General features: G+C 47.0%; 1 protein-coding gene across 2 annotated transcripts in view; it reads left to right on the top strand.

Annotated features, from left to right (window-relative positions):
* The first annotated feature begins 2,180 nt into the window (after nucleotides 1-2,180).
* The window catches only part of LOC139272973 (probable methyltransferase TARBP1), a 246,165-nt gene continuing 235,220 nt past the window's right edge, over nucleotides 2,181-13,125 (top strand). For both annotated transcript variants that reach the window (XM_070889181.1, XM_070889182.1), the window contains exons 1-2: nucleotides 2,181-3,154; nucleotides 12,175-12,272. In XM_070889181.1, coding sequence (XP_070745282.1) covers nucleotides 2,188-3,154; nucleotides 12,175-12,272 — 1,065 coding nt within the window. In that variant the 5' untranslated portion in view covers nucleotides 2,181-2,187. The remainder of the gene's footprint in view (nucleotides 3,155-12,174; nucleotides 12,273-13,125) is intronic.

Raw genomic sequence — 13,125 nt, 5'->3', positions numbered from 1 at the left:
AACAAATTAAACTTAAAAACGTAAAATCAAATTAAAATTTGGTTGCCGGGCGTGATGATGCACTCCAGTCCCTCCGGTGCCCACCTCTCGCGGAAGGCCGCGAGCGTACCGGTGGACACCGCTTGCTCCATCTCCAAGGACACCCTGGACCGGATGTAAGAGCGGAAGAGAGGCAGGCAGTCAGGTTGAACGACCCCCTCGACCGCCCGCTGCCTGGACCGGCTGATGGCACCCTTGGCCGTGCCCAGGAGCAGTCCTACGAGGAGGCCTTCGGACCTACCCGCTCCCCTCCGCACAGGGTGCCCAAAGATCAGGAGAGTGGGACTGAAGTGCAGCCAGAATTTCAGGAGCAGCCCCTTCAAATAATAAAACAGGGGCTGCAACCTTGTGCATTCCATAAAAACATGGAACACGGACTCTTCCAGACCGCAGAAATTGCAGGCGGCCTGGGAGTCCGTGAACCGGCTTAAAAATTTGTTGCACGGCACTGCTCCGTGCACCACCCTCCAGGCCAAGTCCCCGATGAATAGTGGGAGGACCCCTGCGTAGAGGGCCCTCCATCGGGGACCCCCGCCTCCTCCGGACGGCAAGATGGTACGCCATGGCGTGTCCGGACGGCCGGCGAGGATGGCAAAGTTGAGGGTGTGCAGAAGCAGCCCATACAGGAAACCCCTCCGCGCGGAACTGAAAGGCACGGAGGGGATTTCCCCGAGGCGGCTCAAGTTGTGAGGCGCCGGCCCCCGAGGGAGGTTCCGGGGTTTGGCGCCGATGAGGAATTCCGTCCGGACGGGGGTCAGTTCGGACGGGATCTCCCCACGTGCTTGAGCCTCCTCGATGCACCTAACGGAGTCAGGGCCCAGAGCTGTTTTTAGCGACTCGATGGCATCGGCCGCGTGGCGGACGTTGGCAGAATTTAGGCGCCGCGCCAGCGTGTCTGGCGCCATCCAGCCCGCTCCTCCGCCATCGAGCAGGTCCCTGACCCTGGTCACCTCACCAGCCACAGCCCTCTCTTCCGACCGCCACATAAAACCTCGGCCGTGGAGGTACGGATTCCCGAGCAGCGGTTCCTGCAGGACGGCCGCCACTCCAGCCGGCGGAGAGCTGCGCTTGGTGGAGACTTTGTTCCAGACCCTGATGAGTTCCCTGTAAAAGACAGGCAGCTCCCGGAGGGCGGTCCTGGCACCCCCCAAGTTCACAAACAGGAGCTGCGTGTCATAATTGAGGTTGAGCTGCTGGCGGAAGAAATACCTCGCCAGAGCGCACCACCTAGGAGGGGGCTCGACGTAAAGGTATCTCTGCAGGGTCTGAAGACGGAAAGTCGCGAGCTGGGCGCTGACGCACACCAACGACTGACCGCCCTCCTCAAGCGGGAGACTCAAGACCGCGGCAGAGACCCAGTGCTTCCTGTTGTTCCAGAAGAAGTCCACCAGCTTCTTCTGTATCTTGGCGACAAACGCAGGGGGAGGGGTCAAAGTGACCAGCCGGTACCACAGCATTGCGGCCACCAGCTGGTTTATGACTAGCGCTCGACCCCTGTAGGACAGCACTCGGAGCAGTCCTGTCCAGCGCCCTAGGCGAGCGGCGACCTTGGCCTCCAGCTCCTGCCAGTTCGCCGGCCAGGCCGCCGGCCAGGCTCCCTCGTCGGGGCTAAGGTAGACTCCCAGATAGAGGAGATGTCCACATGCAATGAAACTCTTTTTGGAGTTCACCTGCAAAAACATAAAACATGTATCCGTGCCACCCGACCTGGATGACACACACAAGACATTTACAAGGCCCCTTTTTTATTTATTTTTTGTGTTTTTTTTTTTGGGGCACTAAAATCAAATTTTTCCTTTTTCCAGTGCCCCCTATAAAAGGAGAGGGGGACACTAAAAGCACCGGCAATTAAAACAAATTAAACTTTAAAACGTAAAATCAAATTAAAATTTGGTTGCCGGGCATGATGATGCACTCCAGTCCCTCCGGTGCCCACCTCTCGCGGAAGGCCGCGAGCGTATAACCCGGGATTGAACCAGGGATCTTTAGATCTTCGGTCTAACGCTCTCCCAACTGAGCTATTTCGGCCCGACATGCATGAATGATTTTTTTTCCAACGTGCAAGTGTTTCTGCGGGGACGGTTGAGTGTGTGACTCTCACCCAGTGGAAGTGGTCCGCCCGGCGCTTGGTGCCGGCCGGCCGGGAGAATGGAGCCGCTGCTGGTGACAGACTTGCTGCTGCGCATCGCTCACGGCACGCCTTCGGGCCGCATCTTGCGGGAGTTGTGCCGCTGGTGCTGGGAGGGAGAGGCCGAGGATCCACCCGACGCCGAACGGGTGGAGACTCTGCGGCTGTTCGTCGAGCAGCTGGGCCCGGGGTGGCTGGGGGAGGCGGCTCAGGCCGGCGGCTGGGAGCGGGAGGCCCAGGCCGGCGCCCTGCGGGACGTGGCGCTGGGCCGCTGCCTGCCGCTGCTGGAGAGGGTGCGCTTGGAAAGGCCGGGGCCGGGGCCCCGGTGTCAGGAGCCGGGCCGCCGGCTGGTGCACGCTGTGTGCGCCCTGCTCCGCGCCTGTTGCCGGCAGGCCCCGCCCGGCCTGCTGCAGGAGGTCGCCGGCCCTTCGCTGCGGGACCTGCGGAACTACGCCGAGGAGCGGGGCCGGGCCGGCTCGGCCGGGAGCTGCGAGCCGCCAGCGTACTCGGACATTCACGTCGCCATCGAGGTGCTGGCGAAGGTGGCGCCGCTGCTTGTGGAGCGCTGGGCGGGGACACCCGAGCTGGTGGCGGCCGCGCTGACGGCGGCGAAGGTGGCAGAGGACAGCGTGGCGGCCAGGGTGGTCACCGGGCTCATCCCGGCTCTTCTGCAGCCGGCCGCTTCCGACCAAAAGTGCGTCACCGTCCAAGATATCTGGGGCCGAGTGAAACATTGGGGCGACGTCTCCAGAGTCCTGCTGCTTTTGAGCTCGCTTTCTCCTCATCTGTTTCTCTGCCCCGGAGGCCGCTCACCCCCCGGCACCCTGGACCTGCGAACTTGCCCCCAGTTTTGGAAAGTGCTGCAGACGGGACTGGTGCAGACGGAGAACACGTCGCGCAAGAGAGCCATGTACCTGCTGAAGAGAGCGGTGGATGTTTCGAATACATTGAAAACGGAAATCTGCTCGGAGTACCAGGCTGAATCTGGTACGCTTCAGATTTCTTAATCTTGGCACCAGTTTATCGATATAAATGATTACTTCCTCCAGTATTCGCCACACAAACCTTGTCGCCCACCATCAGGGTTTCTGCAGTTAAACGACGTTGACGTTACTGCAAGATTTTTCAAATTGCAATTTAACAGCTTTCACTGCCTGAAAGTTTTTAGTTTGGACAGGTCATTCCATCGTGGTACTTGAAGTTCTTCTAGTGGTCCCAGGGCTCCAAACTCTTTTAAGTCCCGAGGAACAGGTGGTGTATACAGGAGAGTGTGCTGAGTGAGATTAAAACAAATGCTACAAAGCGCTGAGAGTCATTACGAGGGAGTGTGCGAATATAGGAGGGCCCCCATTAATTTGGAAATAAATTGGCCTGGTTTTTTTTGTGACACAATAAACTCAGTAAATTATTCTGGCAAAATAATGGAATCAACTGTTGATGACAATCATTAGGAATGAACTTGAGGAAAGTAACTTTAAAACCTGTCCCCACAGCAGCCAGTGCTGCCAATTTGTGCACAGCAAGGTCCCGCGGAGTCAGAAGCTGGTGGGTTGTCATCAGGACAGTGACTTTTACAATGGGACATTAAACTACCAACCAGTTTCAATAAAATCGAGTGGTTACAGCTAACATTCTACAAGTTTCATGGTATAGTCAGTGACAGACACTCTCTAGATACAGAAGACACACATCATACCCAACAGGTAAAAGCAATCCTAGAATCATAGAAATTTACAGCATGGAAGAGACCATTTCGGCCCATTGTGTCCGCGCCGGCCGACAAAGAGCTATCTAGCCTAATTCCACTTTCCAACTCTTGGTCCATAGCTCTGTAGATTACGGCACTTCAAGTGTACATTCAAGTGCTTTTTACATGTGGCGAGGGTTTCTACTTCTACCACCAACTCAGGCCATGAGTTCCAGACCCCCACCACCCTCTGGGGTGGGGAAAAATATCCCCTCAAATCTTCTAAACCTCCGACCAATTACTTTAAATCTATGCCCCCTGGTTGTTGACCCCTCTGCTAAGGGAAATAAGTCCTTCCTATCCACTCTATCTAGGCTCCTCATCATTTTATACACCTCAATAAGATCTCCCCTCAACCTCCTCTGTTCCAAGGAAAACATAGCCAGCCTATCTAATCTTTCCCTATAACACAAATTCTCCAGTGCAGGCAACATCCTCGTAAATCTCCTCTGTACCCTCTCTAGTGCAATCACATCTTTCCTGTAATGTGGTGACCAGAACTGCACGCAGTATTTTAGCTATGGCCTAACCAATGTTTTATACAGTTCAAACATAATCTCCCTGCTCTTGCCTTTATTAGCGGAGGCATAGAATACAAGTATTCCATATGCCTTCTTATCTACCTGGTCTGCTACCTTCAGGGATCTATAGTCATGCACTTCAAGATCTCTCTTTCTTTTTTTCTCTACATTTCTCAGTGTGTTATCACTTAATGTGTATGCCCTTACCTTGTTGCCTCTACCCAAATGCATTACCTCACACTTCTCTGGATTGAATTCCATTTGCCATTTTTCTGCCCACCTGACCAGTTCATTGATATCTTCCTGCAGTCAACAGCTTTCTTTTTCATTGTCAACCACACAGCTGATTTTAGTATCATCTGCAAACTTAATCATACCCCCTACATTCAAGTCTAAATCAAGGATATATACCACAAAAAGCAATGGACCTAGTACTGAGCCCTGTGGAACCCTACTGGAAACAGCCTTCCAGTCACAAAAACACCCATCAACCATTACCCTTTGCTTCCTGCCTCTGAACCAATTTTGGATCCAACTTGCCACTTTGCCTTGGATCCCATGGGTTTTTACTTTTGTGACCAGTCTGCCATGTGGGTCCTTATCAAAAGCCTTGCAGAAATCCATATACACTACATCAAAAGCACTACCCTCATCGAATCTCCTTGTTATCTCCTCAAAAAATTAAATCAAATTAGTCAGATACGACCTTCCCTCAACAAATCTATGTTGACTGTCCTTGATTAATCCATGTCTTTCTAAATGAAGATTTATCCTGTCCCTCAGAATTTTCTCCAATAATTTTCCCACCACCGAGGTTAGGCTGACTGACCTGTAATTACTCGGTCTATTCCTTTCTCCCTTTTTAAACAAAGGTACAACGTTAGCAGTCCTTCAGCCCTCCGGCACCACACCTGTAGCCAGAGAGGTTTTGAAAATAATGGTCAAACACACTGCTATTTCCAGTTTTGCTTCTCTCAACATTTAATCCGGGCCTGGGGATTTATCCACTTTAAAAGCTGCTATGCCCCTTAATACTTCCTCTCTCACTATGTTTACTTCATCTAATATTTCACATTCCTTCTCCCTGATTGCAATGTCTGAATCGCTCCTCTCTTTTGTGAAAACAGACGCAAAGTATTCATTAAGAACCATACCCACGTCTTCCGCCTCCACACACACATTACCTTTATGGTCTCAATAGGCCCTACTCTTTCTTTAGTTATCCTCTTGCTGTTAATGTATTTATAAAACATCTTTGGGTCTTCCTTCATTTTACTTGCCAAAATGTTTTCATGCTCTCTCTTTGCTTTCCTAATTTCCTTTTTAATTGCACCCCTACACTTTCTATACTCCTACAGTTTCTGCAGCATTGAGCCCTCAGTATCTGTTATAAGCCTTCCTTTTTTCCTTTATCCTACCCTGTATGCCCCTTGACATCCAGGGGGCTCTAGATTTATTAGTCCCACCCTTTTTCTTTAAGGGAACATACTTGCTCTGAGCCCTCAGGATTTCTTCCTTGAATGCCTCCCACTGCTCTGACACTTATTTACCTTCAAATAGTTGTTTCCAGTTCAATTTGGCTAAATCTCATTTCAGCTTAGCAAAATTGGCTTTTTCCCAATTGAGAACTTTTATTCCTGATCTATCTTTGTCCTTTTCCATAACTATCCTAAATCTAACTGAATTATGATCACTGGCACCAAAATGCTCTCCCTTCCCCTTCCACCTGCCCAGATTCATTCCCTAAAATTAAGTCCGGAACCACCCACTCCCTTGTTGGGCTTGTTACATACTGGCTAAAAAAAGTTCTCCTGAATGCATTTTACGAATTCCGCACTCTCTATACCTTTCACACTAATTTTATCCCAGTAGTTGAAATCCCCTACTATTACTGCGCTATAGTTTTTGCACTTCTGAGAAATGTGCCGACATATTTGCTCTTTTATCTCCCTCTGACAATTTGGGGGTCTATAGTACACTCCCAGCAGTGTGATCGCCCCTTTTTGTTCTTCAATTCAACCCATATGGCCTCATTTGATGATCCATCTAACATATCATCCCTCCTCACAGCTGTAATTGTTTCTTTAATCAATACAGCGACCTCCCCTCCTTCTTTACCTTCCTCTCTATCCTGAAAACCCTGTAACCAGGAATGTTGAACAGCCATACCTGCCCTCCTTTCAGCCATGTCTCAGTAATAGCTACAATATACTCCCGTGTCTATCTGTGCTCTCAGCTCATCTGCCTTATTCCCTATACTCCTTTCATTGAAGTGTACACCATTTAGCACTGCCGAAACTCCCTTGTCTATTTTCTAGCCTTTGTTTCCTCTGTCTTCCAAATTCAGTTTTTACTTTTCTGCTTTTCAATTTCAGTTTTGATTCTCTCTCTTCTGAATCTTTCTCAGGTTCCCATCCCCCTGCCAAGCTAGTTTAGAACCACCCCAACAGCACCAGCAAATCCCCCCCCGCGAGGTGCAACCCGTCCGGCTTGTAAGTTCCCATTCCCCCAGAAATGGTCCCAATGCCTCAGGAATCTGAAGCCCTCCCCCCTGCACCATCCTTCCAGCCACTCATTCATCTGTCCTATCCTCCTATTTCAGTACTTACTAGCACGTGGCACTGGGAGTAATCTGGAGATTACTACCTTTGAGGTCCTGTTTTTTAATCTCTCTCCTAGCTCCCTAAATCTTCCTGCGGGACCTCATCCCTCTTTCTACCTAGGTCATTGGTATTGATATGGACCACGACCTCTGGCTGTTCACCCTCACCTCCCAGAATTCCCTGCAGCCGCTTGGTGACATCCTTGACCCTGGCACCAGGGAGGCAGGATATCATCCCTGAGTCACGTTTGCGGCCGCAGAAATGTCTGTCTGCTTCTCTGACTATCGAATCCCCTACTGTTATTGCTCTTTCACGCTTCTTTTCCTCAGCCCCCCCCCCCCCCCCCCGGTGCAGCTGAGCCACCTGTGGTGCCATGGACTTGGCTCTGGATGCACCCTCCAGAGGAACCATTGCCCCCACCAGTAGTCAGAACAGAATACTGGTTGGCAGGCGTGATGCACTCGGGGTACTCCTGCACTATCTGCCTAGTCCTCCTCTTCTGTCTGGTGGTCACCCATTCCCTCTCTGCCTGCATACTCTTAAGCTGCAGGGTGACCACCTCTGGAAACCTACTGTCCAAGTAGCTCTCAGCCTCGCGGATGCACCGCAGTGACTCCAGCTGCCTCTTGAGCTCTGAAATCCGGAGCTCGAGTTGCTGTAGCTGGCGATACTTCCTGCACATGTGGTTGTCCCGGCTACGCGAAGCATCCAGGACTTCCCACATGACACAGGATGTGCACTCCACGGGACTGAGCTGCCCTGTCATTCCTCTAGTTATTAGATTAATTAATTCAAGTTTTTAGTATACCCCTCTGCCCTTAGTTAAATAATAAAATTGTTTGAACTGGTGCTCTCCACTCTGTCCTGCAATAGGAAACTTGATTATCTATTCCATTTTCATTAACATTAAGATGCAAAAAGTTTAACAAAAATGTAAAATATCAGGACTTAATTGCCATTGTAACTTTGTACAATGCCAGAAGAAATGTTGTATTGGTTCAGACTGCATCAGAATATAGGTTATTGCCCAACACTAAAAACTTGAGCCCATTTTCTAGATAGACATTTCATACAATGCTGAGGGAGTGCTGCAATGTCCATTTGCCTGCTCAGGTGGACATAAAAGAGTCCATGACACTATTTGAAGAAAGGCAGCGATTAGTGAAGTTTTCCCAGTGTCCTGGCCAACATTTATCCCTCAACCAGCTAAAACAGATTATCTGGTCAACTCATTGTTGTTTGTGAGACCTGCTGCTGTGTTTGCCTCTATCCCAATGTGGACTACACTTCAAAAGTAATTATTAGCTTGTGATGTGCTGAAAACATGAAACGGGCCACGTAAGTGCAAGGTCTTTCATCGAGATATGGAAATGGCAGAGTAGATTAATGAAAACATTTCTTTGATATTTACAGAGGAGAGTGAAAGATATCTGCAAAGGCTTGTAGATGAAAAAGGAAGAAAGACTTGCATTTATATAGTGTCTTTTACAACCTCAAGACGTCCTAAAACACTTTACAGCCAATGAAATACTTTTTGAAGTGTAGTCACTGTTGTAATGTAGGAAACGCAGCAACCAATTTGCACACAGCAAACTCCCACAAACAGCATTGTGATAATGACCAGATAATCTGTTTTTGTGATGTTGATTTAAGGATAAATATTGGCCAGGACACTGGGGAGAACCTTCTTCAAAATCGTGCCATGGGATCTTTTACATCCATCTTAGAGAGCAGGCAGGGCCTCGGTTTAATGCCTCATACAAAAGACGGCAGTGCAGCACTCCCTCAGTACTGCACTGGAGTGTCAGCTTAAAGTTTTTGTTCTTCAGTCTCTGGAGCGGGACTTGAACCCACAACCTTCTGATTCGGTGGCGAGAGTGCTACCCACTGAGCCACAGCTGTCAGATTGAGGAAGCCATTATCATAGGCGGTCCCTCGAACGAGGATGACTTGCTTCCACATGAGTTCACAGATGTTTCAATGAAGGACCCGATGTTTCAGTCCTGAACTCCAATTGAGGGGGTGGAAGATGCCTATGCGTGGATTTTTTTTAACATGTGGTGACCATTGCACACCAGCCACCATACAGGCTTGACAGAGCTAGGCCTTTATCCAGTGGCAAGGGTTAACCAGGACGACTGGAGACCTGCTCTGCTGCACGGACCTCGTGTGCACACATATGGCAGTGTGGGCTGGCCCGTGCTGCCCCTGAGCCCTCGGCTCTTCTGGACCCCGCACCCTTATTCACTGCACTTCCGCCACGATCTCTTGCCGCTCCTCCGCCACAAACATTCGCCGCTCCTCCGCTACGATCCTTCACCGCTATTCCGCCACAAAAACACTCGCCGTACCTCCGCCACAATCTCTCTCTGCAGCAAACATTCGCAGAACCTCCGTCACCTATAGTACAACAACGACTACACTGCAAACATGCTTCATTTACTGTAAAGCGCTTTGAGATATCCTGAGGGCATAGAATCATAACAGCATAGTAGGATGTCATTTGGCCTGTCGAGCCCATGCTGGTCCCAATTCCCCACCCTTTCTCTGTAGCCCTGCAAATTGTTTTCTTTCAAGTACTTATCTAATTCTATAAAATGTCTCTTTCGATATTATGGTTGATGTGTTTCTGAAGAATCATCCAGCATAATAGTTAGTCAGGCCTTCACACACATCTGTGCCATTAGCCCTGTCACAATTTGCCTTATGAGCTGGTGCCTCAGCATGCACTAATCTCCTGCCAATGCAAGGTAAGTTCTCTGTCTACAGATGCAGGTGTGTGGCAACTGCTGGTTGGACAAAGAGCATCTCTCACCCAGTCTGAGCTATCTGGTATCCCATCGTTGGTCATCGTTTTTTTTCCAAGCATTTCAGATAGGGGGATTCCCCTTGATGCCAGTAAGTAGAAAGGCAACCAAGAGCATATGCATTAATAAGGAAACGGTTCTTAAGATGTTGAATGTTAAAATTGTTGAATATTAAGGACTAGGTGATATGCAACCCAAGTTAGTGAGAAAGTAGTGGACCACAACCAATATTCTTTGGAGACTGCAGCTGTGCTCAAAGACTGGAGGATGGTAAATATTGCACATCTGTTCAAAAAGGGGAAAGAAATAAGCCATGCAACCATCAACTGGTTAGCCTTGTGTCGTTTACTGGAAACCATCATTGGGGATAAAATAAGGGTGCATATACTGATTAGAGTTAGTCAATATGGATCATGTTTAACTACCATTATAGAATTTTTGAGAGATTAATGAAATGTATGGATTAGGAGATATGTTAGATGTAGTTTATGGAGACTTTGGCGAACATTTGATAAAATGCATAAGGAATTGGTTGAGAAAATTAAGCCCTATTGGCCAAAAGAAGAAGGTGGATGTAGGGATGGAGAGATGGCGGAAAAACTGACAAAAGGAGTGTCTCGCTGACCCAGGGACTTTTTTTAGGTGTGTGCAGAATTATTATATGATCTTTGGTTAGAAATAAAAGGTTGAACGTCAAAGTTTGCGGATACCAAAGTGAGAGCAGTAGTGAAATGCCAAGAAGAATATTACAAAGAACGTCATTAGGTTAGGAGAATGGACAGATAAATGGCAGACACTGTTTAATATGGAAAAACGTGAGGTATTGCATTTTGAGAACGAGAATAAAGTATAGAATTATAACTTGAATACTAAATTTCTCAGTATTTTGAAGCAACAAAAGGATGTAGACAAATACACACAATCATAAAAATGAGTAGTAAGATTAAAAAATATATCATTAAGAAGGCAATTGAGATTTGGGAATTTATATCGAGAAGGATTGAGCACAAAAGTAAAGATGTCATCATGACTACGTCTAAACTGATAGTTAGGCCACATCTTTAGTACTGTATGCAATTTTAGGTTCCTCGCTACAGGAGGGATAGAACAGCCCCAGAGAAGGTGCAGTGAATATTTACCAGGATGATATCAGGAGTTAGAAATAAAGGTTAGTGCAACTAGGGCTGTGTTCTCTCAGACTGTGATGATTGAGGGAGGATTTAATAGAGGAGTTCAAAAATGATAAGAATAAACAGGATAAACATGGATTATTTACATTGGTGCATAAATTAAAGAGAATTAATGTAAGTATGATACAGAAAAATAAACATTGAAAGAAACTTTTTCAGAGTAATCAGAATATGGAATACTTTGCCACAAGTGATGATTAATGTTAGATTGATTACGGCACTCAAAAGGGTTATTTTTTAAGAATATTAAAACGATATAAAATCAGCAGTAACAGCTTAAATTCAGCACAGACAGGAAGGGACTCCTTTGCTAAAAACAAAATCTCTTTCTTTGCCTTGCAAAATTACATTCTAGGAGAAATTGAAGTGAAATACTGTACCACCAATGCTATATGAATATCATTTGGTTCTCTCTATAACAACAATTTGCAACTGTATACTGCCTTTAATGTAGAAAACCCCAAGGTGCTTCATAGAGGCATAAGGAAATGGATGCCGAGCCAAAGGAGATATTAGGAGGACTGTCCAAAAGCTTGGTCAAAGAGGTGGGGTTTAAGAAAGTCTTAAAGGAGGAGCAGCAGTGGAGAGATTGAGAGGTTAAGGGAGAGAATTACAGAGTGTGGAGTCGAGGAGGCTGACGGCATGGCTACTGATGGTGAGTTGTGGGGTTTGTACAAGAGACCAGAGTCAGAGAAATGGAGACATCTGGGAGGGTTTAGAGGGCTGGAGGAGGTTATAGCGATAGGGATGATGAGGCAGTGGAGGAATTTAAACATAAAGATGAAATTTAAAATTTGAGGCATTGGACATTGAGGGACAGGAGTGATGGGTGAACAGGACCTGGTGTGAGATAGGACAAGGATAGCAGAGTTTTGGATGAGCTAGAGGATGGGAAGCTGGCTAAGTGAGCATTGGAATTATCGAGGTTTGGAGATGACAAGCATGAAGTGAGGCATTGGCGGGCAAGACTAGGGAAGTTCAATAATAGAAATGGATTTGAAGGCTACTAAAACCTTTCTGTCCACAAGGATAAATGAGTTGCATATCTTGACAATTGAAGAGAAATTTGCCTGATGTAACTGTTGGGTCAAATGTACCAATTTCTCAGTCTCATTCTAATTTGAACCTTTTTATTTTAGACTCGTGTCTTTTCTGGTGGTCGGGTGAAAAAAACAAACAACTAGTACAGTTGTGGGAAAATTATATTTTAATAATGGAGACACTGGAAGAAAATCAAGTGAGTAGTTTATATACACTTGTCACTTTGTAAACTGCCACATCTGTATCATGGGAAAAGTGTTCAATTCCCAAGCATCACCATGAGTTAAATAATGGAATTGATTAAGAGTAAACTTTAGGATTACATGTATGGCATTTGTGTTTCAGATTACTCTCGTAAATGTCAGTTGTGGCTCAGTTGGTAGCACCCTCGCCTCGGAGTCAGAAGGTTCAAGTCAGAGACTTGAGCACAATAATGTAGGCTGACACTCCAGTGCAGTATCAAGGGAGTTCTGCACTGTTGGAGGTAATAGGTAATATGCTTGAAGGAATCATAAGGGATGCAATATATGAATACTTGGATAGGGAGGGACATATTAGGGACACCCAACATGGCTTCATAAAAAAGAGGTCATGTCTTGCAAATCTAATTGTATTTTTTTAAGAAGTTGCAAAGTTGCTGGATGAGGGAAGCCCAGTAGACATTGTCTATTTAGATTTCCAAAAAGCTTTTTATAAGGTACTGTTTAAGAGGCCTCTCTATAAGATGGGAGCCTCTGGTATTAGTGGTAATATATTGAGTTGGATTCAAAACTGACTGGCAGGATGCAGGCAAAAAATAGTTATAGATAGATTTGGATCTGTTTGGAGACTGGTCACCAGTGGTGTCCCGTAGGGATCAGTGTTGGGACCGTTGCTTTTTACTATTTTTATTAATGATCTGGATTTAGAGGCTTGGGGCACAATTTGCAAATTTGCAGATGATACCAAGATCTGTGCGAGTGTTGGAACAGTAGAAGAGGCTCGTCTGCTTCAGGCAGATCTTAATGTGTTGGGAGACCGGGCTCAAGACTGAAAAATTATGTATAACT

This window comes from Pristiophorus japonicus, chromosome 9, assembly GCF_044704955.1.
Source record: "Pristiophorus japonicus isolate sPriJap1 chromosome 9, sPriJap1.hap1, whole genome shotgun sequence".
Classification (NCBI taxonomy): domain Eukaryota; kingdom Metazoa; phylum Chordata; class Chondrichthyes; family Pristiophoridae; genus Pristiophorus; species Pristiophorus japonicus.
This window is presented reverse-complemented; position numbering and strand designations above follow the sequence as displayed.